This window comes from Dendrobates tinctorius, unplaced genomic scaffold (genome assembly GCF_039654945.1).
Source record: "Dendrobates tinctorius isolate UK_male_01 unplaced genomic scaffold, ASM3965494v1 ptg000259l, whole genome shotgun sequence".
In the NCBI taxonomy this organism is placed as follows: Eukaryota; Metazoa; Chordata; class Amphibia; order Anura; family Dendrobatidae; genus Dendrobates; species Dendrobates tinctorius.
Genome location: NW_027361926.1, coordinates 964,012 through 991,309, shown reverse-complemented (window position 1 = coordinate 991,309; position 27,298 = coordinate 964,012). Strand labels below are relative to the sequence as shown.

At 47.1% G+C, this 27,298-nt stretch overlaps 1 protein-coding gene across 15 annotated transcripts in view; it reads left to right on the top strand.

The window, feature by feature from the left end:
- The window catches only part of LOC141069345 (uncharacterized), a 95,696-nt gene that overhangs the window by 11,227 nt on the left and 57,171 nt on the right, over positions 1–27,298 (top strand). For 4 of the 15 annotated variants that reach the window (XR_012226550.1, XR_012226551.1, XR_012226549.1 and 1 more), the window contains exon 4: positions 23,454–24,391. The exons of 2 other annotated variants lie outside the window; for them this stretch is intronic. Coding sequence is in view for 5 of the 13 variants with exons in the window: in XM_073558818.1 (XP_073414919.1) it covers positions 24,323–24,391; positions 25,296–25,535 (309 nt within the window). In the remaining 8 variants the exon portion in view is untranslated. Of the gene's footprint in view, positions 1–23,453; positions 25,888–27,298 lie in introns of those variants that run through there. 9 more of the 15 variants (XM_073558820.1, XM_073558822.1, XR_012226548.1 and 6 more) reach the window with 8 other exon arrangements.

The window sequence follows — 27,298 nt, the reverse complement described above, 5'->3', positions numbered from 1 at the left end:
CCACCCCCGGCACATTAACCCCTGGCACACTGCGATCAAACATGGGGCATAGGAGAGAAATGTGTAGGGAGCGGGCTCCCTCCGTGCTTCCCTGAGACCCCCGGAGCGACGCGATGTGCTGCGTCGCTCCGAGGGTCCTCCTCCCTGCAGGCCCCCGGATCCGATATGGCCGTGGGGGCCTTCAGGGAGGTGGCTTCCTCAGTGCCTGCAGAGTGCAGTCACGGATGAAGCCTGCAGCAGCGCCTGTCAGATCGCTGATCTGTCAGAGTGCTGTGCAACCTGTTAGATCAGCGATCTGACACATGACAGTGATGTCCCCCCCTGGGACAATGTAATAAAGTTAAAAAAAAAAAAGTGTAAAATATATTTAAAAAATCGCTAAATTAAAAAAAAAAATATTGCCTGATAATTTCATTTTTTGGAAAAAAAAAATAAAAGTACACATATTTAGTATGAGCACGTCTGTAACGACCCGCCCTATAAAACTGTTCCTCTAGTTAACCCCTTTAGTGAACCCATTAAAAAAAAATAAAAAAACAAAGCAAAAAAACAATGTTTTATCATCATACCACCGAACAAAAAGTGCAATAATGCGCGATAAAAAAAACAGATATGAATAAACATGGAACCGCTGAAAACATCATCTTGTCCGGCAAAAAAACGAGCCGCCACACAGCATCATCAACGAAAAAACTTAAAAGTTATAGCTCGCAGAATAAAGCGATGCAAAAATAATTATTTTTTATATAAAATTGTTTTTATTGCATAGAAGCGCCAAAACATAAAAAAACGACATAAATGAGGTATCGCTGTAACCGTACTGACCCGAAGAATAAAGGTGCTTTATCAATTTTTCCGCACATGGAACGGTGTAAACGCACCCCCCAAAAGAAATTCATGAAACGCTGGTTTTTGTTCATTCTGCGTCCCAAAAATCGGAATAAAAAGCGATCAAAAAATGTCACATGCCCGAAAATGGTACCAATAAAAACGTCAACTCATCCCGCAAAAATAAGACCTCACATGACTCTGTGGGCTAAAATATGGAAAAATTATAGCTCTCAAAATGTGGTGCTGCAAAAACTATTTTTACATTAAAAAGCGTCTTTTAGCGTATGACAGCCGCCAAACATAAAAACCGCCATACATAGTAAATCAAACCCCCCGTTATCACCCCCTTAGTTAGGGAAAAATAATAAAATTAAAAAAATGTATTTATTTCCATTTTCCCATTAGGGTTAGGGCTATGGCTGAGATTAGGGTTAGGGGTGTGTTGGCGTTAGGGTTGGTGTTAGAATTGGGGGTTTCCACTGTTTGGGCACATCAGGGGCTCTCCAAATGCAACATGGCGTCTGATCTCAATTCCAGCCAATTCTGTGCTGAAAAAGTCAAACAGTGCTCCTTCCCTTCCAAGCTCTGCCATGCGCCCAAACAGTGGTCCCCCCCCCCCACATATGGGGTACCAGCGTACTCAGGACAAATTGGACAACAACTGATTTCCAAAATGGGGTCATTTGTGTGGGGTTTCCACAGTTTAGGCACATCAGGGACTCTCCAAATGCGACATGTCACCCGCAGATCATTCCATCAAAGTCTGCATTCCAAAATGTCACTACTTCCGTTCTGAGCCCAAACGTGTGCCCATACAGTAGTTTTCTCCCACATATGGGGTATCGGCGTACTGAGGACAAATTGGAGAACATCTCTTGGGGTCCAATTTATCCTGTTACCCTTGGGAAAATAAAAAAATTGGGAGCTAAAAGGTCATGTTTGTGGAAAAAATGATTTTTTCTTTTTATTTTCACGACTGGGCGTTATAAACTTCTGTGAAGCCCTGGGCGTTCAAAGTGCTCACCACACATCTAGATAAGTTCCTTAGGGGGTCTAGTTTCCAAAATAGTGTCACTTATGGGGGGGTTTCCACTGTTTAGGCACATCAGGGGCTCTCCAAATGTGACATGGCGCCCGATCTCAATTCCAGCCAATTTTGCGTTGAAAAAGTCAAACGGCGCTCATTCCCTTCCGAGCTCTGCCATGTGCCCAAACAGTGGTCCCCCCCACACATATCAGATATCAGCGTACTCAGGACAAATTGCAAAATACCTTTTGTAGTCCAATTTCTCCTGTTACCCTTGGTAAAAAAAATTGGACCTGAATTAAATTTTTTGGGGAAAAAAATTTGTTCATTTTTTTTTTTTTTTTTTTTGTAAACATTCAAAAAATTCCTGTGAAGCACCTGAAGGGTTAATAAACTTCTTGAATGTGGTTTTGAGTACCTTGAGGGGTGCAGTTTTTAGAATGGTGTCACTTTTGGGTATTTTCTATCATATGACCCCTCAAAGTGACTTCAAATGTGATGTGGTCCCTAAAAATAAAATGGTATTGTAAAAATGAGAAATCGCTGGTCAACTTTTAACCCTTATAACTTCTTAAGAAAAAAAAAATTTGGTTCCAAAATTGTGCTGATGTAAAGTAAATATATGGGAAATGTTAGCAATATATCCAAATGTTCATCAACTGATCCACCCTGCATGTATTTACTCCATTCACTGCTAGCAAGCAGCCTGAATGGTACAACTTCCCACCTCTGCTGCCTCTATTTTCTGATGCAATATATCCAAATGGTACAACTCCATACTTCTGCTTGCTGTCTGTCTTCTGCTGCTTTACCATTTTGCTGCATATTTTAATGTGCTTGCTAAAGCTTTGCTATAATTCATTTGTTGCACTGTATGTAATACTTATTTCCACAACTAGGGCCTGAAAAAACATGGCACTTCCCAACTAATGTATACACCAAACAGATCAAGGAAGCATAATGCCATAAAATACAAATTGCTTTATTGAAATACATACAGCAGACATGAACATACTAAAAAGAGATAGATATATCGATGGATATCACAAATACAAGTGTGCTAATCGTGTAAAAGTATACACAAAAAATGATACACCAAAATGAAATATCAAAAAATCACAACAAAGTGCATCAGTATAAGTCATAAGGGGTATGCAAAACATGTACATTCATAAGCAGATAGACTGTGGTCTACTGCAATAGTGATACTAACAGGCAAAAATACTGAAAGCATCCAATATTACATGACAATGTGATAGACATTACCAAAATGTATGCCCTACATGAGGAGGAAAGCCCTCAGCAGATAATGTAGGATATGGTCAAATTCAATGCACGACACTGCTATAATAGCTTAGACAAGAAACCAAGTCTTAAAGAGGTATATATTTTGACCCATTATCATACCAGTAACGCTAAACAAACATGCATAGTCAAGAAGCGTAACATATAGTATGGCCAAAATACTAAGTATTTATAAATATGCTGCCTATAATAATATACTATATTTCATTTTTGGTGTATCATTTTTTGTGTATACTTTTACACGATTAGCACACTTGTATTTGTGATATCCATCGATATATCTATCTCTTTTTAGTATGTTCATGTCTGCTGTATGTATTTCAATAAAGCAATTTGTATTTTATGGCATTATGCTTCCTTGATCTGTTTGGTGTATGTATGTAATACTTACTGCTTTAGATCCATGACTGGGGCCTCTCTAGAGCTTATCAGGTGGAAGGTGCTATAGCATATGACACAGCCTGGTCTAGTGCCTTTGATCATCTAACCACCCCCTAGTGTGCTTGCCCCAGCTGCCAAATTATACCCAACCAGCTCCCACAATCCCTCTCTCCTGACCCTGCAGTGTGGCCTATATATGTAGTAGTTCCTAAGGGGAAGCATGCAGTGTGGGGTGCAGCACGCAAGCATCCCATAAGCAAAGCATCAAGAAAACAGCAGTTATCCATGGCAGTTAATCAGGGCAGGAATCAGGTAACTCACACTTTGCTTTCCCCTTTAACCATGTGCTTTATTTCTATCCTCCTGTGTTCCCTTGCCATCCACATTCACCACCCCATCCCCCCTCCATCACGACTCATACACACCAGCCCCTCTATACTTCCCTCTCCCATGTACAGATCTGTACATGGGAGAGGGAAGTATAGAGGGGCTGATGTGTATGAGTCTGATGTGTATGCACTCCTCAACTTCCTGAGAAACCTCATCCCATCTTGCCCAAACACATCGCAGAAATAAACTACTTACAATTCCAACAACTATTTGCTCTTTATCTTCCTACTCCAACTGATTTCAGGGGACATCTCCCCCCAACCCTGGTCCACCATCCCCCAACCCCTACCCTACCTCGTATCGAAACCATAATAATTAATTAATATTACTTGCACTCCCTCATCTCCATCTTTTAATTGTGCCCTCTGGAATCCATGGTCTGTTTGTAACAAGCTTCCTTTTCCCTTCCCCATGACAGCACCGCAGATGAGAGAAGGTACCCGCCCCCAGGAAACAGGAAACCTGTAGCAGAGACATAAGAAGGGGGGCGGCACCTCTCCCCTCAGTTTGGTTTCCTGTTTCTTGTAGGCGGGTGCCTGGGGCAGAGTGGTACCTTGGAGGTATCCCTCTCTGATGATCCGGTCGGGAGGCCGAGGTCCGGGGGGAGAGAGCGTCAGGGGGCGTGGTCGCGCGCGCCTGTCAGCTCAGCTTGTGGGCGCTGCAAATGGCGTCCTCCTCCTGTGACTCCCCGGCGGCCGCTCCAGTGGGAGGCAGGGCCGGGGGAGGCGTGGCCACCATGACGCTGGCGCCGATTGAGTGGCGACGGCTTCCGGGGTCGCACCGGAAGTGACGTCGCACGCCGGGGGAGAGGTGTACTGGGCACTTCCGGGCGGGAGCAGTCCCAGAGGCGCGCACCGCTCCTCCATAAGAAGGGAGTCGTGGCAGATGTCACTGGTCCCAGAGAGGCTGCACACAGGCTCCACGTATAGCCAGCAGCAGAACGGAATGGATCCTGAAGTTGGAGAGCAAGTCCAGGAGGAAAAGCCACCAGCTGCCGGGGTACCCAGAGGGCCGGGTGAGTGCCTTTGTAAGGCAGCACAATATATTAACAAAGGCCCTGTGTATGTTTTCTGTAGGGAAAGGCCACATCCAAACAAAAGAACAAAGAATGTGCGTTATGTAAAAAGGCCCTAGATAAAACGTATGACAAGCGACTCTGTCGCTCGTGCATTAAAAAGACAGTGGCCGAAGAGTCACCATCCCTGCTCCAAAGCATTAAAGCTATGATCCGGGATCAAGTAAAGTCAACGGGGAAAGAGGAAATAAAAGAGCAGGCCACACATAGCACCGATATAACGCCTGCCTCACCCCCGCCCCCACTGCCTCCCACAGAGATAACTACTGATGTTGAGTCTGAGGAAGAGCAAGGGGAGATAGGGGCCTCGGATTCAGACCTAGACTCCTCGGACGAGGAAAAGGGGCGTCCATATTTTCTATCAGAGGGCATTGGGAAATTGCTAAAACTTGTAAGGTCCACAATGGGACTTGAGACACCAAAAGAGCCTAAATCAATTCAAGATGCTATGTTTAGCAATCTTGAGGGGGAAAAGCGAAGGGTTTTTCCCTTCCATGATAACCTGCTAAATTTAATCAAGAGAGAGTGGAAAAAACCCAACAAAAAAATGTCCATACCGCAGGCGCTCAAACGAAAATACCCGTTTGATGAGGAGGTATGCGATAAATGGGAAAAGGCACCCAGACTAGATGCCGCCATTGCTAGTACATCCAAAGGGATAGCATTGCCATTTGAAGATATGGGCGCCCTAAAAGACCCCCTTGACAAGAAAGCAGACGCTTTTCTAAAAGCTGCTTGGGAAGCATCAGCTTGGTCGTTTAAACCAGGGGTGGCTGCCACTTTTACGGCACGTGCTATGGTCAGGTGGTTAGACGAATTAGGTGACCAAATTAAGAATAAATGCCCAAGGGAGACACTGCTGGAGGCAATACCTTTCCTACAGAAAGCAGCAGGATTCCTGGCTGACGCCGCAGTAGATTCCGTCCGAGGTGCCGCCCGTGCATGCGCCCTTTCTAATTCAGGCCGCAGAGCACTTTGGTTAAAAAACTGGTCGGCAGATTTCCAGTCAAAGGTTAAACTCTGTGCCGTCCCCTGTGAGGGCCAATACTTATTTGGAAAAGCACTGGACGAAATTTTGGAAAAAGCATCAGATAAGAAAAAACGGTTTCCAACCCCCTTCCCTGGGCGTCGGTGGACTGAGGCTCACTCGTCCTTTCGTGGAACAGGGAATAGAGGGAGCCGAGGACGGCCAGACGATAGAACCACGCGGGGTAGGCCCTGGAGGGGAAGAAGAGAGGTTTCCTCTTTAGTAGAACCACCCCGAGACCCGATACCAAGCAATGACGCCAGGGCGGTTGGGGGAAGGCTTCGATTCTTTGTCCATCAGTGGGTAGCATTGCCCACCTCAAAGTGGGTAACCAACCTGTTGGCCGAGGGCCTACGACTCAGTTTTCTAACCCTTCCTCCTCAAAGACTAAAAGTGACCCGGGTAGCCAAGAAGAATCAGGCTACATTAGAAAAGGAGATCCAGCTCCTCATTCAAAAAGAGGTACTTATAAAAGTACCATGTCATCAGAAAGGGAAAGGGTTTTACAGTACTCTGTTCCTCACGCCAAAACCAGATGGGTCACTAAGAACAATATTCAATCTCAAAGCCCTGAACCAATATATCAGAACAGAAAAATTCAAAATGGAGACCTTGGGGTCAGCAGTAAAGCTACTCGACCCAGGTTGCTACATGGCAGTAATAGATCTTACCGATGCCTATTACCATGTCCCAATATGGGAAGAACACCAACAATATCTGAGACTGGAAGTAGAGATTGCTCAAATCCCCACTTATCTACAGTACCGGTGCCTACCCTTCGGGGTATCAGTAGCCCCGCGTATATTTACGAAAATCATCGGGGAAGTAGCGTCCTTTATAAGAAGGGAAAATATCCTGTCAGTACCTTATCTAGATGATTTCCTGGTTATAGCAAACAGCAGGGAAAATTGCGAAGATGCAGTTACAAGGGTCCTGGAGATATTAACCAGGTTAGGCTGGATGATCAATCTGAAAAAATCCAAATTAACTCCCGTACAGTCACAAGAATAAAGCAAAAAGTACAAGTGAAACATGTCACCATATTATCCGACAACAGCACGGTCATAGCATACATAAACAGACAAGGGGGTACAAGGTCGGCAACCCTTATGGCAGAGGCCAGGGAATTACTCGCTTGGGCAGAAAACAATATTCTATCCTTATCGGGTACACATTTAAAGGGGGCAGACAATTATCTGGCCGATTATTTAAGCCGTCATGTACTACACCAGGGAGAATGGTCCGTAAGTCAAAAAATATTGGGAAATCTGCGCTGCCTGGGGCACACCAGAAGTAGACTTGTTTGCCACCAGGGAAAATCGGAAAGTGGACAGGTTCTACTCCCTAAATCCAAGAGAGCGGCCAGAGGGGGTGGATTCGCTACTACACCGGTGGAAATTTCACCTGGCATATGCGTTCCCCCCCCGTTGGCATTGATTCCAGTAGTCTTAAAAAAGATCCGGCAGGAAAAAGCTCGAATAATCCTGATTGCGCCCTTCTGGCCAAAAAGGGCATGGTTCACATGGCTCAGACGCATGTCTATCTCGGACCTATGGATCCTCCTAGATACCCCGAATCCGCTATACCAGGGCCAAGTGGAACAACCCAGGGTTCACGGGCTGCACCTCACTGCGTGGAACTTGAGAGGGGACTCCTTCTAGCAAAAGGGTTCTCAGTCCCGTTAGTAACCAGCCTGCTCGCTAGCAGGAAGGAGGTAACTTCATGAAAATACCAAATAATTTGGGAAAAATTCTTACAGTTCACGGGCCGACAATTGACTAGAACAGCCCAGAAAATACCAATAAAGGAGATCCTGGAGTTCCTCCAGAAAGGGCTGGAAAAAGGACTATCCACAAGCACCTTAAAAGTGCAGGTATCGGCCCTGGGTGCATTGTTTGATCAAAAACTGGCAGATCACCCATGGATCTATAGATTCATTCGGGCCTCCTTCACATCCAGGCCCACAAAATTAACACCTAAGGTAGCTCCCTGGGATCTAAATTTAGTATTAAGGGCACTAACAGCATCTCCATTCGAACCGATTGCTTCCATCCCAATAAAGGCGCTGACACTTAACACAGTACTCCTGGTGGCCCTAACCTCAGCTCGTCGTGTTTGCGAGCTGCAGGCGATATCTGTAAATCCACCATATACCACCTTTTTGGATGATAGTGATCATAAAAACTGATCCAGCCTTCCTACCAAAGGTAAATTCCAAATTCCACAGGGAGCAGGAGATAATTTTGCCCTCGTTTTGTTCGAAACCCAAATCCCAGGAAGAGGAAACCTTCCATTGTTTAGATGTCAGACGTTGCCTGCTTCAATATATAGAAGCCTCAAAACCATGGCGACAGTCTTCAGCCCTTTTTGTCTCCTTTCAGGGGACAAACAGGGGTAAAAAAGCTTCAAAGTCAACGATTGCACGATGGCTTCGTATGGGTATTGCACTAGCTTACTCTTCTTCAAACCAGACTCCCCCACTGGGTGTAACGGCTCACTCTACAAGAGCCATAGCCACGTCCTGGGCTGCAAGGGCAAATGCTTCAGTTGAGCAGATCTGTAAGGCAGCAGTATGGTCATCACCATCCACTTTCTTCCGACACTATAGACTAGACCTAGGGCCCTCAAATCTGGCCTTTGGGAGAAAAGTGTTGTCTGCTGTTGTCCCACCCTAGGAGTCTATTCTATCTTTCCTCTCATGTGCGGTGCTGTCATGAGGAAGGGAAAAAATGATAATTACTTACCGGTAATTTGATTTTCCAGAGCCATGACAGCACCGCATAGGGCGGGAACAATCTTGGTGATGGTTGTGTGGTGCACCAGAGGTTTTTAAAAATTATATCTGGATGTGTAAATATATGTGTATATATAGACATGTATTTAAAGGGAAAGGGGAATATTAGTAGCGCTGTCATATAAAATGTATGTAAACTAATAAGGCGGTTACCTTGCATACTCTGAAACAAACTGAGGGGAGAGGTGCCGCCCCCCTTCTTATGTCTCTGCTACAGGTTTCCTGGGGGCGGGTACCTTCTCATGTGCGGTGCTGTCATGGCTCTGGAAAATCAAATTACCGCTAAGTAATTATCATTTTTCCTACACAACTGCTTTCTGAACAACTCTCAATCTGTTGGCCTCACTGAATCCTGGATTCAGGATTCTGACACTGTCTCTCCTGCTGCCATTTCCTATGGTGGCTTACAATTCTCTCATTCCCCGAGACCCACAAACAGACATGGTGGTGGAGTCGGCATACTCCTGTCCCCACAATGCACTTTCCAGGTCATTCCCCCAGTTCCATCACTCTCATTCCCTTCTTTTGAGGTCCACACCATCAGGTTGTTCCGTCCCCTCTCCTTCAGAGTAGCGGTCATATACCGGCCCCCAGGCTCACTCACCCACCCACTTCCTTGACCACTTTTCAGCCTGGCTGCCGCACTTCATGATGTCCTCAGAACTTCCAACCCTTATCCTGGGAGACTTCAACATCCCCATTAATAACCCTATTTCCACATCTGCATCCCAGCTTCTATCACTAGCCACCTCTCTAGGCCTTTCACAGCTTTCAACCTCTGAGACACACAAGGACGGTAACACCCTTGATCTGGTCTTCGTCCGGCTCTGTTCAATCTCCCACCTAAATAACTCACCGCTTCCACTCTCTGACCACAACATTCTCTCCTTCACGCTCACAAATCCTCACCCACCCCAGCCCACTCCTACCTACCACACATTCAGAAATCTACAAGCCATTAACCCTCGGACACTTTTTCAGATTCCCTACACTCATCACTGTCCCCAATCTCCTCTTTTTCCTCTCCTAATCTGGCTGTTCATCACTACAACGACACTGTTAGAAGCACCCTTGACCAAGTAGCTCCTGTTGTGAGTTCATTTTCCCCTTCATTACTGAGGCCCGAGGAACTCCCTCTTCTGGTAAAGAAAGGTAGTGAGCCTGATTGTCAAACACCTGAGGCTGATGATTGTGACTGGCTGAGTGGAGTTACGGACTGGATATAATGCTGCCGACGCCCTTCTGCCCTGCGGGTGATTTCTCTGTGGGATCCTTGGAGACCAGTCTGAATTCCTGCTCCTCCAAAGCTAAGTTTGCTGCTCGGCCTTTTGCTTTTGTGCTTTGACTTTGTTTTTGCTTTGTTTTTCTGGATTTCTGCCATTCCCTGCTGGGGTGTGCTGAATTCATTTAGCTCTGTCTTCTGAAAATACCTGAGTGCTGATTCAGTTTTTGAAGCCTAGCTGCTTCAGGGCCTTTTTCATATCAGCTGGTTGGCTTATGTCTTTGATAGGGTTTTGGCAGATTGCAGTCAGCAGCCTTCCTGTCCTTTCCTATCTAGGTAGTTTTGGGGCCCAGTCTTTGCTCAGTCTATCTTTCTGTCTGTGTTAGTATTTTCATCTTGCTTCACCGTCATATGTTGGGGGCTGCCTATTGCTTTGGGGTCTGCTCTGGGGCAGTTTAGATTTCCCCTTTCTTTCTTTAGGCCTATGTATTTCTCCGGCTGTGATCGAGGGGTCTAGGGCATCGTAGGAACCCCCCACGGCTACTGCTAGTTGTGTTGATAGGTTCAGGGGTCTGCAATCTGATAGTTGCCAACTTCTCTGGTTTTCTGGACTTAGCTTTTATTTCTGCTTTTGCCTCCTACGGTGACTCATTCATAACAGAATCACCCACCATACCGCAGATTCTAGGGTACTCAATAGCAGGAAAGAATTGTAAAAAAAAAAAGAAAGTGTGTATATTTTTTCCTCTATATCTGTGAGGCCGTAGCAATTGTCTGATCGTGTGGAGCAGCTCGCTGCGGAAGTGCGGGGAATTTCCGCCTACTTTGCTCATTCACATGCTGCTGAACCAAAGATTCCTACACCTGATGTATTTTTTGGGGATCGGTCTAAATTTTTGAATTTCAAAAATAATTGTAAATTATTTTTTGCCTTGAAGCCTAACTCGTTAGGGAGCTCCGCGCAGCAGGTTAAAATTGTCATCTCTTTGCTGCGTGGCGATCCCCAGGATTGGGCGTTTTCTTTGAAACCAGATGATCCTATTCTGACTAATGTGATCGCATTCTTTCAAGCTTTGGGGTTGTTGTATGACGAACCTAATGCTATTGATCAGGCTGAAAAGACCCTGCTGGCATTGAGCCAGGGTCGTGATTCTGCAGAATTGTACTGTCAAAAATTCCGAAAGTGGGCAGTACTTACTACCTGGATGATAATGCATTGGCTGCTCTCTTTCAGAAGGGGTTGTCAGAAGCCGTAAAAGATACTATGGTGGGATTTCCTGTTCCCTCTGGTCTTGACGATTCTATGTCATTAGCCATTCAGGTTGATCGGCGTTTGCGCGAACGCAAAGCAGCACGAGAGGTGTTGCCACCTGTTGAACAAATGTCTGAACCTATGCAATGTGATAGTTTTTTCCAGAGAGCAGCGTCAGGAGTTCAGAAGGCGTAATAAGTTGTGTTTTTTCTGTGGAGATGCCTCGCATATTATTTCTGTCTGTCCCAAACGAGAGAAACGCTTTGCACACACGTTTTCTGTTGGGGGTGTTCAACCTAAGTTTCTTCTGGCTATTACTCTGATCTGCTCCCTGTCCACATTTTCCGCCAAGGCGTTTGTGGATTCGGGAGCAGCCCTAAACCTAATGGACTTGGATTTTGCTAAACGTTGTGGATTTCCGATGACACCTCTGCAGACGCCTATCCCTTTGAGGGGAATTGATGCTACTCCTTTGGCTAAAAATAAACCCCAGTTTTGGACCCAGGTGGTAATGCGGGTCGCCCCAGACCATCAAGAAAATTGCAGATTTCTGGTGTTGCATAATCTGCATGATACTGTTGTTCTGGGGTTTCCCTGGTTACAGAGTCATAATCCAGTTTTGGATTGGAAATCTGTGTCTGTGGTGAGTTGGGGTTGTCGGTGTGCCTTTAGTGAGGCTCCGGTGTTTTCCACCTCTCCTCAGTCGCATGATGTTCCTGATTATTTGGCGGACTTTTATGATGTATTTAGTGAGAATGAGTCTGAGTCTCTGCCTCCTCATAGGAGTTATGACTGTGCAATTGAACTGAGCCCGGGGTGTAAATTTCCCAAGGGTCGGCTCTTCAATTTATCTGTACCCGAGCACGAGGCTATGCGATCCTATATTAAGGAGGCGTTAGAGAAGGGTCATATTAGACCATCCTCGTCACCCTTGGGTGCCGGGTTTTTTTTTTGTAGCCAAAAAGGATGGATCATTGATTATCGTGCCCTCAACAAAATTACTGTTAAATATCAGTATCCGTTACCCCTGATTTCTGATCTATTCTCCAGAGTTAAAGGAGCTTGCTGGTTTACCAAGCTTGACCTCAGGGGGGCGTATAATCTTATTCGCATTAAGCATGGGGATGAATGGAAGACAGCGTTTAATACTCCGGAGGGACATTTTGAATACCTGGTGATGCCTTTTGGGCTCACTAATGCCCCTTCTGTCTTCCAGTGCTTCATGAACGATATTTTCCGAGATTTTGTCGATAAATTTTTGATTATCTATCTGGATGATATTTTGATCTTCTCCAAGGATTGGGATTCTCATGTGGAACATATTCGGACTGTGTTCCGGATCTTGAGGGAGAATTCCCTGTATGTCAAGGGATCTAAATGCCTTTTTGGAGTACAGAGGATTTCTTTTTTGGGATTTATTTTGTCCCCGTGAACTATTGAAATGGACCCTGCCAAGCTACAAGCCATTCACGATTGGGTTCAGCCCACTTCTTTGAAGGCCCTCCAGAAGTTTTTGGGTTTTGCTAATTTTTATCGGAAATTTATAGCAAAATTTTCTAGTATTGCCAAGCCATTGACTGATTTGACTAAAAAGGGTGCTGATGTGTTAAATTGGTCTCCGGAGGCTGTTTCTTCCTTTCAGGAGTTGAAGCGAAGATTCACCTCCGCCCTGGTTTTGCGGCAACCTGATGTCTCACTTCCATTCCAGGTAGAGGTGGATGCTTCTGAGATTGGTGCAGGAGCTGTTTTGTCCCAAAAGGATCCTGTAACATCTAAAATGAATCCCTGTGCTTTCTTTTCCCGAAAGTTCTCTCCATCTGAACGTAACTATGATGTGGGGAATAGGGAACTGTTGGTCATGAAATGGGCATTTGAGGAGTGGAGACATTGGTTGGAGGGAGCTAAGCATCAAGTCGTGGTCCTCACTGACCACAAGAATTTGATTTACCTAGAGTCGGCTAAGCGCTTGAACCCTAGACAGGCTAGGTGGGCCTTGTTTTTGACACGTTTTGATTTTGTGGTTTCTTTTCTTCCTGGAACAAAGAATGTCAAGGCAGACGCCCTCTCTAGGAGTTTCTTTGCTGATTCTCCTGTGGTGACCAAGCCTGCTACCATCTTAGGCGAAGGGGTAGTTCTTTCTGCCATCTCGCCCGATTTGAGACGTGCTCTGGAAGAGTTCCAGGAGGACAAACCTGAGCGTTGTCCCAGTGGAAAGTTGTATGTTCCTGACCAGTGGAAGAAGAGAGTGATGTCTGAAGTTCATTGCTCTGCTTTGGCTGGTCATCCAGGTATTTTTGGTACTAGAGATCTGGTGAGTCGGTTTTTTTGGTGGCCCTCCTTGTCTCGTGATGTCAGGAATTTTGTGCAGTCCTGTGGGACGTGCTCCCGGTCTAAATCGTGTTCTCGCTCTAGTGGGTTGTTGATGCCTTTGCCTGTCCCCAAGAGGCCATGGACCCATATTTCAATGGATTTCATCTCTGATATGCCTGTCTCTCAGAGGATGACTGTTATTTGGGTGATTTGTGATAGGTTCTCTAAGATGGTTCATCTTGTACCACTCCCTAAGTTGCCGTCTTCCTCTGAGTTGGTGCCCCTGTTTTTACAACAGGTGGTTCGTTTGCACGGGATTCCTGAGAACATTGTATCAGACAGAGGAGTGCAGTTTGTGTCTAGATTTTGGAGAACTTTCTGTTCCAGGCTGGGAATTCAGTTGTCCTTCTCCTCTGCTTTTCACCCTCAGACCAATGGGCAGACAGAGAGAACAAACCAGACCTTGGAGTCATATTTGAGATGTTTTATTTCTGCTGATCAGGATGATTGGGTTTCATTTTTGCCCTTGGCCAAATTTGCTTTGAATAATAGAGCTAGTTCTGCCACTTTGATGTCACCTTTTTTTTGTAACTTTGGGTTTCATCCTCGATTTTCTTCAGGGCAGGTGGAGCCCTCTGCCTGCCCAGGTGTTGACACTGTGGTGGAGAGAATGCACCAGATCTGGGACCAAGTGGTGGATAAGTTATCTCTCTCCCAGGAGAAGGCCCAGCGGTTTTCCAACCGACATAGGACCATTGGTCTCCAGTTTAAGGTTGGTGATATGGTGTGGTTATCATCAAAAAATATTGCTATGAAGGTGGCTTCTCCTAAGTTTAAGCCTAGATTTATTGGACCTTACAAGATTGTGGAGATTATTAATCCGGTCTCTTTTCGTTTGGCTCTTCCTGTCACATTTAAAATCCATAATGTGTTCCATAAATCTTTGTTGAAGAGGTTTGTTGAACCTGTTGTTCCGGGGGTGGCACCTCCAGACCCTGTATTGGTTGAAGGTAACATGGAGTATGAGGTAGAGAAAGTACTGGATTCCCGTCTGGCTAGACGGAGACTCCAGTATTTGGTTAAGTGGAAGGGTTATGGTCAGGAGGATAATTCCTGGGTCTCCGCCTCTGATATTCATGCCAAACGATTGGTGCGTGCCTTTCATCGGGCTCACCCTGATCGCCCTGGTGGCAGAGTTGAGGGTTCGGTGACCCCTCCTCAAGGGGGAGGTACTGTTGCGAGTTCATTTTCCCCTTCATTACTGAGGCCCGAGGAACTCCCTCTTCTGGTAAAGAAAGGTAGTGAGCCTGATTGTCAAACACCGAGGCTGATGATTGTGACTGGCTGAGTGGAGTTACGGACTGGATATAATGCTGCCGACGCCCTTCTGCCCTGCGGGTGATTTCTCTGTGGGATCCTTGGAGACCAGTCTGAATTCCTGCTCCTCCAAAGCTAAGTTTGCTGCTCGGCCTTTTGCTTTTGTGCGTTGACTTTGTTTTTGCTTTGTTTTTCTGGATTTCTGCCATTCCCTGCTGGGGTGTGCTGAATTCATTTAGCTCTGTCTTCTGAAAATACCTGAGTGCTGATTCAGTTTTTGAAGCCTAGCTGCTTCAGGGCCTTTTTCATATCAGTTGGTTGGCTTATGTCTTTGATAGGGTTTTGGCAGATTGCAGACAGCAGCCTTCCTGTCCTTTCCTGTCTAGGTAGTTTTGGGGCCCCGTCTTTGCTCAGTCTATCTTTCTGTCTGTGTTAGTATTTTCATCTTGCTTCACCGTCATTATATGTTGGGGGCTGCCTATTGCTTTGGGGTCTGCTCTGGGGCAGTTTAGATTTCCCCTTTCTTTCTTTAGGCCTATGTATTTCTCCGGCTGTGATCGAGGGGTCTAGGGCATCGTAAGAACCCCCCATGGCTACTGCTAGTTGTGTTGATAGGTTCAGGGGTCTGCAATCTGATAGTTGCCAACTTCTCTGGTTTTCTGGACTTAGCTTGTATTTCTGCTTTTGCCTCCTACGGTGACTCATTCATAACAAGCTCTCCTCACCCTCAGAACCTCCAAGCACAGAGTAAAACAGCCCTGGCTCACATCGCAAACTCAACTTCTCCAGCGATGCTCTAGGAGTGCTGAACGCCTATGGAGAAAAACCCGCACACCAGAAGACTTCATTCACTTCAAATTTATGTTAAGAACCTATAACGCTGCCCTTCACCTCGCCAAACAGACCTACTTCACCACACTGATCTCCTCACTAGCCAACAACCCCAAAAAACTTTTTGACACTTTTCACTCCCTCCTCAGGCCAAAAGCACAAGCCCCTATCACAGACATGTGTGCTGATGACCTGGCCTCCCACTTTACAGAAAAAATAGATAATATCCGTAAGGAAATCTGCTCCCAACCACCAAGTCCTGTGACTCCCATCCCTTCCTGCATCTCCCCTGGCTCACTTTCCACATTTGATCCCATCACAGAAGAAGAAGTCTTCAGACTCCTCTCGTCTGACTACATGCACTACCGACCCCATTCCCTCACATCTCCTCCAGTCGTCACAACCCACCTAACTACAATCTTTAATCTCTACCTCTCCTCGGGCATTTTCCCATCCTCCTTCAAACACGCCATCGTTTCACGATTACTAAAGAAACCCTATCTCGACCCATCCTGCACAAACAACTACAGACCAGTCTCCAATCTCCCCTTCATCTCTAAACTTTTGGAGCGCCTAGTTTACTCCCCCCTTACCCGTTTCCTCTCCACTCACTCCCTTCTAGACCCTTCACAGTCCGGCTTCCGCCCCTTACATTCGACTGAAACTGCACTCATCAAAGTGACCAATGACCTTCTGACAGCAAAACTTAACGGTGACCACTCTCCGCTCATTCTTCTTGACGTATCTGCAGCTTTCGATACTGTTGACCACCACCTTCTACTCTCTAGGCTCCAGTCACTAGGCATTAAGAACACTCCTCTCTCCTGGTTCTCTTCCTATCTCTCTGACCACTCCTTCAGTGTTTTGTTCTCTGGCTCCACGTCATCTTCTCTTCCTCTTGCAGTCGGGGTACCTCAGGGCTCACTCCTTGGCCCCCTCCTCTTCTCTCTCTACACAGCCCCAATTGGACAGACCATCAGCAGATTTGGCTTTCGGTACCATCTTTATGCTGATGACACGAGACTATATACGTCTTCCCCTGACCTTACCCCCGCTGTACTACAGAACGCCAGTGACTGTCCGCAGTCTCCAACATCTTGTCCGTTCTCTATCTGAAACTCAACCTCTCCAAAACTGCACTTTTTCTGCTCCCGCCGTCTCCTAACCTCCCTAAATCTGGCATTTCCCTCTCCATGGGTGGTACCACAATAATACCCCGGCAGCAGGCACACTGTCTGGGTGTTATGTTTGACACCAATCTCTCCTTCACATCCCATATACAATCTCTTGCCCGCTCTTGTCGCTTACACCTAAATAATATCTCTAGAATCTGCCCTTTTCTCACGATGGAAAAAAAAAAAACCCTCACTGTAGCATTGATCCACTCGCGCCTGGATTACTGCAACACTCTATTAATTGGCCTCCCCGTCACTCGACTATCCCCTCTCCAGTCCATACTTAATGCAGCAGCCAGGGTCATCTATCTGACTAATCGGTACTCGGACGCGTCCGCTCTTCACCAGTCCTTCCATTGGCTGCCCATTCATTATAGGATCCAATTCAAAGTACTTGTTCTCACCCACAAAGCTCTCCACCGTGCGGCACCCCCTACATCTCCTCCCTCATTTCTATCGGCCTAACCGACTGCTGCGCTCTGCAGACGACTTTCGACTAACCTCTGCACTAATCCGTACCTCTCACTCCCGACTCCAAGACTTCTCCCGCGCAGCGCCAAGCCTCTGGAATGCTCTACCCCAAGAAATCAGGACTATCCACAATTTGCATAGTTTCAGGTGCTCCCTCAAAACACATTTGTTCAGAGCTGCCTATCACGTTCACTAATCAGTCATTCTATGTGTAAGTGTGTGTGTGTGTAGCCCATTCACTATCTCCATCCATCCCTCACTCCTTCAAGATGGCTGGACCTTCATTGTAAATACACCATTGTAAATACACCCCTGTACTCTGTCTCCCCCACCTCATTGTAGATTGTAAGCTCTCACCAGCATCTATTAGGTGTGCTGATTCTTGCACTTTGCCTCAGCTCTTCCTGATTGCTTTTGTGCAGTGGCAATTGGGGTAATCTGTTGTTTGTAAAAAATCACGGCTGACATCAGGGTTAGTAATAGAGGTGTCTATGAAACACCCCAATGAATACTGTAAGTAAAAAATGTCAGGGTCCTGTCAGCGCCGGCGTGCAGCCTCCGCTGAGCAGGGACTCGCCCGCACTGTAGGGGGCCCGTTGTCAGGTACAGCCGGAAAGTACAATCAGGACCTGGGGACGCTGAAGTTTAGCAAGAAGTGAAGGACCTACGGTCATGTGACTGCAAGGGGCAGGGCTTAGCGTCCTGCTTCCAGAGCTGGCAGGACACTAAACAGAAATACTCAGTCAGGCAAAACGGAGGTCATACACAGAGATAGCAGTAAAGTACCAGGGATGAGACAGAACACAGAGTTGGGGCCAAGCAGGGGTCAAAACCAAACAGACAAAGAAGGTACCAAGCAGAATCCAACTAGCAATATCCAGAGAACAGACCGAGTCGTACACAGAGTATCAAGCAACCAGAACACAGCACAAACACACTCAGGGATCACCACACTATGCCAAGGGCGAAAGTATAACTGACAGGGATGGGAGCTTCGTGACGCTATAAGAAGCTTTCCCACAACCAATGAGAGGCCACCATAATAAGTCCAAAACATTAACCCCAGAAGTGCAGGTCCACCAGCACTGGTATCATGACAGTACCTCCCTCTCAATGGGGGGCCTCTGGACCACCAGGCTTGCCCGGGTACCTAGCATGGAAAGCCTGAACCAGGCAATCCGCATGCATCAACCGGGCCAGCACCCAGGACCTGTCCTCCGGCCCCATACCCCTTCCAATGAACTAGGTACTGTACTGACCGCTGTACCAACCTGGAATCTATGATGTGACCAATCTCATATTCCACATGTCCCTCAACCGAAACCGGAGGAGCAGCGGACTCGGATTCTCCCTGGACTGCTTCAAAAGGTTTCAGTAGAGATCTATGGAAGACGATAGGGATCTTGAAAGAGGGTGGAAGGCACAGCCTGTACGCTACTGGGTTGATTTTTTTTCTACAATCTTGTACGGGCCAATGAATTTGGGGCCCAACTTGGCTGACGGAATCTTTAACTTAATGTTTCGCATGGAGAGCCAAACTTTCTCTCCAACCTGAAACATGGGACCAGGTAATCATTTCCTGTCCGCGAAAAACTTATACCTGCCTTGAGACCTAGATATACGCCGCTGGACTTCTGCTGGAAACACCCCAAATCTAGACGAGAAAACTCACCAAAATGAGGACTGAACCCATAGTTGATCAAGAAAGGGGACATACCAGTGGATTGACTCACCCGACTATTGAAGGCAAATTCAGCCAATGGCAGTATATCACACCAGTGATTCTGTCTAGCAGAAGTCAGACATCTGAAGATCTGTTCCAGAGACCGATTAGTGCGTTCCGTCTGACCATTACTCTCGGGATGATACGCAGACGAAAAGGACAGAGATATCCCTAATTTTTTGCAGAAAGCACGCCAAAACTTAGCCACAAACTGCACACCACGATCAGACACCACATTCAGGGGTACCCCATGCAAGCGGACCACATGCTGCACAAACAACCTGGATAAGGTCTCAGCAGAAGGTAATGCGGACAGGGGTACAAAATGAGCCTGCTTTGAAAATCTGTCCACCACTACCCATACCACCGCATTACCCCTGGAAGAGGGAAGATTGGTAATAAAATCCATGGACAGGTGGGTCCATGGTCTTTCGGGAACTGCCAAGGGCATCAGCTCTCCAGCCGGACGGCTATGAGAGCATTTAGAACGAGCGCAGACCCCACAACCAGAAATGAATTTCTTTATATCAGAACCAAGGGTAGGCCACCAGAAGATCCTAGCCACCGCCAGTCGTGTGGCTGATATGCCAGGGTGAGCACACAGCTTGGATTCATGGAACTCTTGTAAGAGTTTAAGGCGAAGTTGCTCTGGGACAAACAACTTGCCCCCTGGCTTGGCCGCAGGAGCCAGCGACTGGGCCCCCTCAATTTCCCGTTCCAATTCAGACGAGATCCCTGCTAACACCACCCCAGGGTGCAGAATGGAGGACGGTGGCTCAGGGGCAGACACAGGATGAAAACTGCGAGATAAGGCGTCAGCCTTGACTTTCTTTGACCATGGACGGAATGTAATAGTAAACTGGAAACAAGAAAAAAAAAAAGCGACCAACGGGCCTGTCTGGGCGTTAGTTTTTTAGCAGACTCAATGCATGACAAATTTTTGTGATCAGTGATCACAGTAACCGGGTGACTGGCCCCCTCCAAAAAGTGCCTCCACTCCTCAAACGCCAACTTGACCGCAAGAAGCTCTCTATTGCCTACATCATAATTTCTTTCAGCAGCAGAGAACTTCCTGGAAAAGAAAGCACATGGCCTGAGGTTGGTAAGAGTGGCAGGCCCTTGGGACAACACTGCCCCCACCTCGGAGGCATCCACCTCCACCTCAAATGGTTTGGACGGATCTGGCTGTACCAACACAGGAGCAGACATAAAACATTTTTTCAGAGTCGCAAAGGCCTCTTTTGCGAGCGAGGACCAATTTCTCACATCCGCACCTTTGCATGTTAGGTCCGTGAGTGGTTTGACCACCTGCGAAAACCCCCGGATAAATTTGCGGTAATAATTGGCGAACCCCAAGAAGCACTGAAGACCCTTAAGATCTCTGGGTTGCACCCAATCCGCAATGGCCTGCACCTTCTTGGGGTCCATGCGAAAACCCTCAGAGGATACAATTAATCCCAAAAAAGACAATTCTTGAACACAAAATACACATTTCTCCATTTTGGCAAACAGATGATTTTCTCTCAGTCTTTGGAGAACAGTTCGTTCCAGATGAGACTGCCTGTCAGAGGAGTATATCAAAATATCATCTAAGTAGATAACAACAAAACGACCAGTGAGATCTGAGAATTCCATGTTGATGAAATTCTGAAATATGGCAGGGGCATTGGTAAGACCAAACGGCATGACTAAATTTTCTAACAGTCCCTCGGACGTGAGGAGCGCAGTTTTCCATTCATCCCCCTCTCGGACCCTTATCAAATTATATGGCCCCCGAAGATCCAGTTTGGAGAACCATTTTGCCCCTGATAGTTGGTTGCACAAGTCGGGAATCAACGGAAGGGGGTACGTATTCAGTACAGTAATCTGATTAAGCTCCCGAAAATCGAGACAGGGACATAACCCGCCATCTTTTTTCTTTACAAAAAAGAAACCTGCCGCCACAGGTGAGACTGAAGGATGTATGTGTCCCTTGCACAGACTTTCAGCAATGTAGTCCTTCATAGCCAAGCGCTCAGGACCGGATAAATTAAACAGACGGGCTTTAGGTAATTTAGCCCCCAGGACCAGCTCGATAGCGCAGTCAAAGGGTCTATGTGGCAGTAATGTCTCGGCCTCGCTTTCAGAGAATACATCTTCGAAGTCCTTCAGGCATTCCGGAATACCTTCCAGCTCGACAGATGATACAGACACAGATTTAACAGGTTCAACCAGTAGTGCAGATTTATCACACAACTTAAAATCATTAAACCCCCATTGAACAATCTCCCCCGTTTTCCAGTTAATAACTGGGTTATGGCGTTGTAACCAGGGCATGCCCAATACCAACCCTGCAGGTAGATTGTCCAGAACCAAACAACTTAGGTTTTCCCCATGAGTAGCGCCCACTCTGAGCGAAAACAAGTCAGACACAAAGAGAATTCCCTCCTTAGTGAGGGGAGAGGAGTCAATGGCCACCACCTTGATCGGAACCTTGAGCCTAACTGTCCCTATCTTGCAGCGTGTGACCCATTGGGAGTCAATGAGATTAATCGATGATCCGCAGTCCACAAAGGCTGTAGAGGGAAAAGAACTACCATCCACAAACCGTTCCACATGAAGTAAAACCTTAGAAAACGAGGAAAAGGGTACCTGAGGGTCTGAGTAGTCTCCCCGCTGACTACCCAGACCTAGTCATTTCCCGCCGACTGGGTCGAAGACGGGCAATCAGGACACTCCCTTTTCCAATGTCCCGTTTTACCGCAGTAAAAGCATAACTGCTTGTCCTTCCGGCGTTTCCTCTCCGTATCCTTCAGGGAGAGGACGCCTACATCCATGAGCTCAGGGGCAGTCTCTTTTCCACTGGGGAACAATGGAGTCTCCACCTGCATCACCCCTCTTGCCCACAGCCTGAGGTCCATCCGGACGGCCTGGGTCATGGCGTCCTCGAGAGAGTTAGGTGGGGGATGTAACGCCAAGGCATCCTGCAGCCGCTCGGACAAGCCTCTGCGAAAGAGACCTCGAAGCGCAGCGTCGCCCCAAGAGATCTCTGCAGCCCAGCGGCGGAATTCAGTACAAAACCACTCAGCCAAGTGTTTCCCCTGACAGACGCTCATCACCATGTCCTATGCCAATCGCACTCGGTCAGGCTCATCATAAATGTGCCCGAGGGCCTCAAAGAATGCATTCACAGACACTCTCAGGGGCAGTGGGAGGAAGGGAGAAAGCCCAACCTTGTGGGGACCCTGTTAATAAGGACATAATGACCCCAACCTTCTGACTTTCGTCCCCAGAGGAGCGTGGCCTCAAACTAAAAAGAAGTTTTGCAACCCTAAATGAAGATCCTGAACTCCTTTTTGTTCTCAGTAAAGAAGTCAGGCAGTTTAACAGGTGGTTCCGGGGACACCAGAACAACATCCCTCGCCCCAGACCCCGGAGACCCAGAAGATAAAGCCTCTCGCACTGTCTCAGAAACCTGCTGCTGAGAACGAGCCAGAGCTTGCTGCTCCAGAGATAAACCCTGAAACATCTGACTCAGACTTTTCATCTGGTCAGCCAGAGACTGTATGGGATCCATAACTCTGCATAAAAACCCCCCAAAAAACTTAATGGTCAGTTATAATGTCAGGGTCATGTCAGCACCGGCGTGCAGCCTCCGCTGAGCAGGGACTCACCCGCACTGTAGGGGGGCCTGGGGTCAGGTACAGCTGGAAAGTACAAACAGGACCTGGGGACGCTGAAGTTAAGCAAGCAGTGAAGGACCTACGGTCATGTGACTGCAAGGGGCAGGGCTTAGCGTCCTGCTTCCAGAGATGGCAGGACACTAAACAGAAATACTCAGTCAGGCAAAACCGAGGTCATACACAGAGATAGCAGTAAAGTACCAGGGATGAGACAGAACGGAGAGTCGGGGCCAAGCAGGGGTCAAAACCAAACAGACAAAGAAGGTACCAAGCAGAAGCCAACAAGCAATATCCAGAGAACAGACCGAGTCGTACACAGAGTATCAAGCAACCAGAACACAGCACAAACACACTCAGGGGTCACCACACTATGCCAAGGGCGAAAGTATAACTGACAGGGATGGGAGCTTCCTGAGGCTATAAGAAGCTTTCCCAGAACCAATGAGAGGCCACCATAATAAGTCCCAGGTGTGCAGGTAAAAGTCTGCACTGAGATCAAAACAGAGCTTTGCCAGTCACCATGGAATCGGTGGATGGTTCCCCATTAACTTCTGGACCAGTAGACCGGGAAACGGTGCTCCTGGAGTGTGAGATGGAACCAGACAATCAGGAAACCCTTTCATTTATGCTAATATCCTCCTCATTTTCCTATAATTTTAGGAATTCCCTGGCTACGGTCGCAAAATCCAAACATCAATTGGGAAACCAAGGAGATATCCTTCCCCTCGAAGGGTAGTCCTACCATCTGTCCAACGGTCACGGTTCCAGTTACCCGGGACGTGGAAGAGGCAATACAGGTACCTACTCTCCCTCTGGTTTTCCAGGAATTCGCGGATGTTTGTGACAAAAAGAAGGCAGACCAACTCCCACCACATAGACCATATGACTGCCCCATAGAATTGCTTCCAGGGGCAGCGATCCCTTTCGGCCATGTTTACCCGCAGGCAGCTCCAGAACTAAAAACATTACGAGAGTATATAGATGAGAACCTAGCCAAGTGGTTTATCCGACCATCCTCTTCACCAGTGGGAGCCCCCATATTCTTTGTAAAGAAGAAAGATTGGACTCTAAGACCTTGCATTGACTACCGGGAGCTAAATAAGGTAACCATTCGTAACAGGTACCCGTTGCCGCTAATTCCTGAAATGTTGGAAAGAGTTCGTCAAGCCAAGGTGTTTACGAAATTAGACCTTCGTGGGGCATATAATTTACTCCATATACGTCCCGGAGACGAATGGAAGACAGCTTTTAGATGCCGGTATGGACATTTTGAATATTTAGTGATGCCATTCGGACTCTGTAACGCTCCTGCTGCTTTTCAACACTTAGCCAATGATATCTTCAGGGATTTATTGGACCATTATGTGGTAATTTACCTTGATGACATCTTAATTTTCTCTGATTCTCTACAGGAACATGTCAAGACCGTGCTCAGACGCTTAAGAGATAATCATTTATACATTAAACTCGAAAAATGTAAGTTTCATTGCTCCGAAATTCAATTTCTGGGCTATATTATTTCTCCCCAGGGATTGAACATGGGATCCAGCAAGATCCAGGCGATCATAGACTGGCCGGTACCAGGAAACATCAAAGAGGTACAACGATTTATTGGTTTTGCTAATTTTTATAGACGTTTTATCCGGAATTTTTCGGAAATTGTCCGTCCCATCACTCTCCTTACTAAGAAGGGGAAGAAGTTTGTATGGTCTTCGCAAGCCCAGGAAGCCTTTGACCGCCTCAAGGTTTGTTTTACCACGGTTATTTAGCCTGCTAGATCTAGTATTAAAACACTCAGAGACCTGGTCCTTTAGCCAACTGGGATTTAGATTTCTCACAAAGAGCAGGCTAAATCTAAGTTGACAGAAGGAGCTGGTCATGGATGTAACGGGTGCAATGTATTCTACACCCTGAAATCAGTGTGAAAATTTAGCCTGCTTGATCTAGTATTAAAACACTCACAGGGACTTGTTCCTTTAGCCAACTGGGATTTAACTTTCTCACAGAGAGACGGCTAAATCCAAGTTGGCAGAAGGACCTGGTCCTTTAGCCTGCTAGATCTAGTATTAAACACTCACAGGGACTTAGTCCTTTAGCCTGCTTGATCTAGTATTAAAACCCTCACAGGGACTTGTTCCTTTAGCCAACTGTGATTTAGCTTTCTCACAGAGAGCAGGCTAAATCAAAGTTAGCAGAAGGACCTGGACCTTTAGCCTGCTAGGTCTAGTACTAAAACAATCACAGGGATCTGGGTCCTTTAGCTGACTTGCACGTAGCTTTCTCACAGAGAGCAGGCTAAATCAAAGTTAGCAGAAGGACCTGGACCTTTAGCCTGCTAGGTCTAATACTAAAACAATCACAGGGATCTGGGTCCTTTAGCCGACTGTGTCAGTATTCCGGGTTTTCTAAATCACCTTGTGAATGAATTTGCCCTTTGTCAAGATGGAGGTTGCTGTTCTTGTGTGCTCTACTTCCTGTTCATTTGTATAAAACCCGGCTCAGGTGCTGCCTTCCTTCCTGGAGTATTCTGCTTCCTTCAGCTGTGCTGCTGGTTTCTTAGTGTGCTTCTGCTGTGGCTCTGGACATTCCCTGTTCTCTGTAGGAAAGCTGTACTCATCTTTGGAACTTAACCCTTGGTTCACTTTATCTGTTAAGAACTGTGTTCCTGAACTATGTGTTGTTCTTAACCCTTCACTCTCCCCAATGAGAGCAGTCGGAACTGTCACCAACCGTATGCTTTAATGTGAACCTGTTCCTGGACTCACCTGTGTTCACGCCGCTCCTGGGATCAACTTGTAAATCAGCTTTTGGACTGTCCTGTGCTTTTGCTCGTCTGGGATTTACCTATAGACTTGTTCTGGACTTCCCTGTGCTTGCTACATACCGGGATTGGACTCTCTCTGCATCACTACGTTGTGAACTGTGCCACGTCACCTGAGTGTTACACTCAACTTTGGATCACATTTTTATGAGGACTCTGTCTTAGGAACTTTACTGAATTGCTATATAGCTTTAGGACTTGTCTCATTTCAGGTTATCAGCATATTGTTTTTGGGTGTCACTGCTGTTATAAAAATACACTATTTGCACTAAAGTAACCCGCTTCTGTCTGATCATTGCCCCACGCTATCAGAATCCTCGAGTTCCTACAATAGTATTACAGGCTGGCACTTAGCTTTCTCACAGAGAGCAGGCTAAATCCAAGTTGGCAGAATGACCTGGTTCTTTAGCCTGCTAGGTCTAGTACTAAAACAACCACAGGGATCTGGTCCTTTAGCCCAGTGGTCCCCAACCTTTTTTGCACCAGGGACCGGTTTCAAGCAAGACCATTCTTCCATGGCCCGGCAGGGCGGGGATGGAGGTGTGGCAGGGGCGGGGCTTTGGTCATAAGGGGGCGGGGCTATGGACACGGTTGTAGTGTAGCAGTGCATACTTATAATTAAATAACATTTATAATGTGACTCAACTCACCATAGGTTTTGAATAAGTGCTCCATCACCCCCTTCTCCCCATCATTGCCTTCACCCCATCACTCCCTTCTCCCCATCACTCCCTTCTCCCCATCACTCCCTTCTCCCCATCACTCCCTTCTCCCCATCACTCCCTTCTCCCCATCACTCCCTTCACCCCATCACTCCCTTCTCCCCATCATTGCCTTCACCCCATCACTCCCTTCTCCCCATCATTGCCTTCACCCCATCCCTCCCTTCTCCCCATCATTGCCTTGACCCCATCACTCCCTTCTCCCCATCATTGCCTTGACCCCATCACTCCCTTCTCCCCATCATTGCCTTCACCCCATCACTGCCTTCTCCCCATCATTGCCTTCACCCCATCACTCCCTTCTCCCCATCATTGCCTTCACCCCATCACTCCCTTCTCCCCATCATCGCCTTCACCCCATCACTCCCTTCTCCCCATCATTGCCTTCACCCCATCACTGCCATCTCTCCATCATTGCCTTCACCCCCTTCTCCCCATCATTGCCTTCACCCCATCACTCCCTTCTCCCCATCACTGCCATCTCTCCATCATTGCCTTCACCCCATCACTCCCTTCTCCCCATCATTGCCTTCACCCCATCACTCCCCTCTCCCCATCATTGCCTTCACCACATCACTCCCTTCTCTCCATCATTGCCTTCACCACATCACTCCCTTCTCTCCATCATTGCCTTCACCCCATCACTCCCTTCTCCCCATCATTGCCTTCACCCCATCACTCCCCTCTCCCCATCATTGCCTTCACCCCATCACTCCCTTCTCCCCATCATTTCCTTCACCCCATCACTCCCTTCTCCCCATCATTGCCTTCACCCCATCACTCCCTTCTCCCCATCATTGCCTTCACCCCATCACTGCCATCTCTCCATCATTGCCTTCACCCCATCACTCCCTTCTCCCCATCATTGCCTTCACCCCATCACTCCCTTCTCCCCATCATTGCCTTCACCCCATCACTGCCATCTCTCCATCATTGCCTTCACCCCATCACTCCCTTCTCCC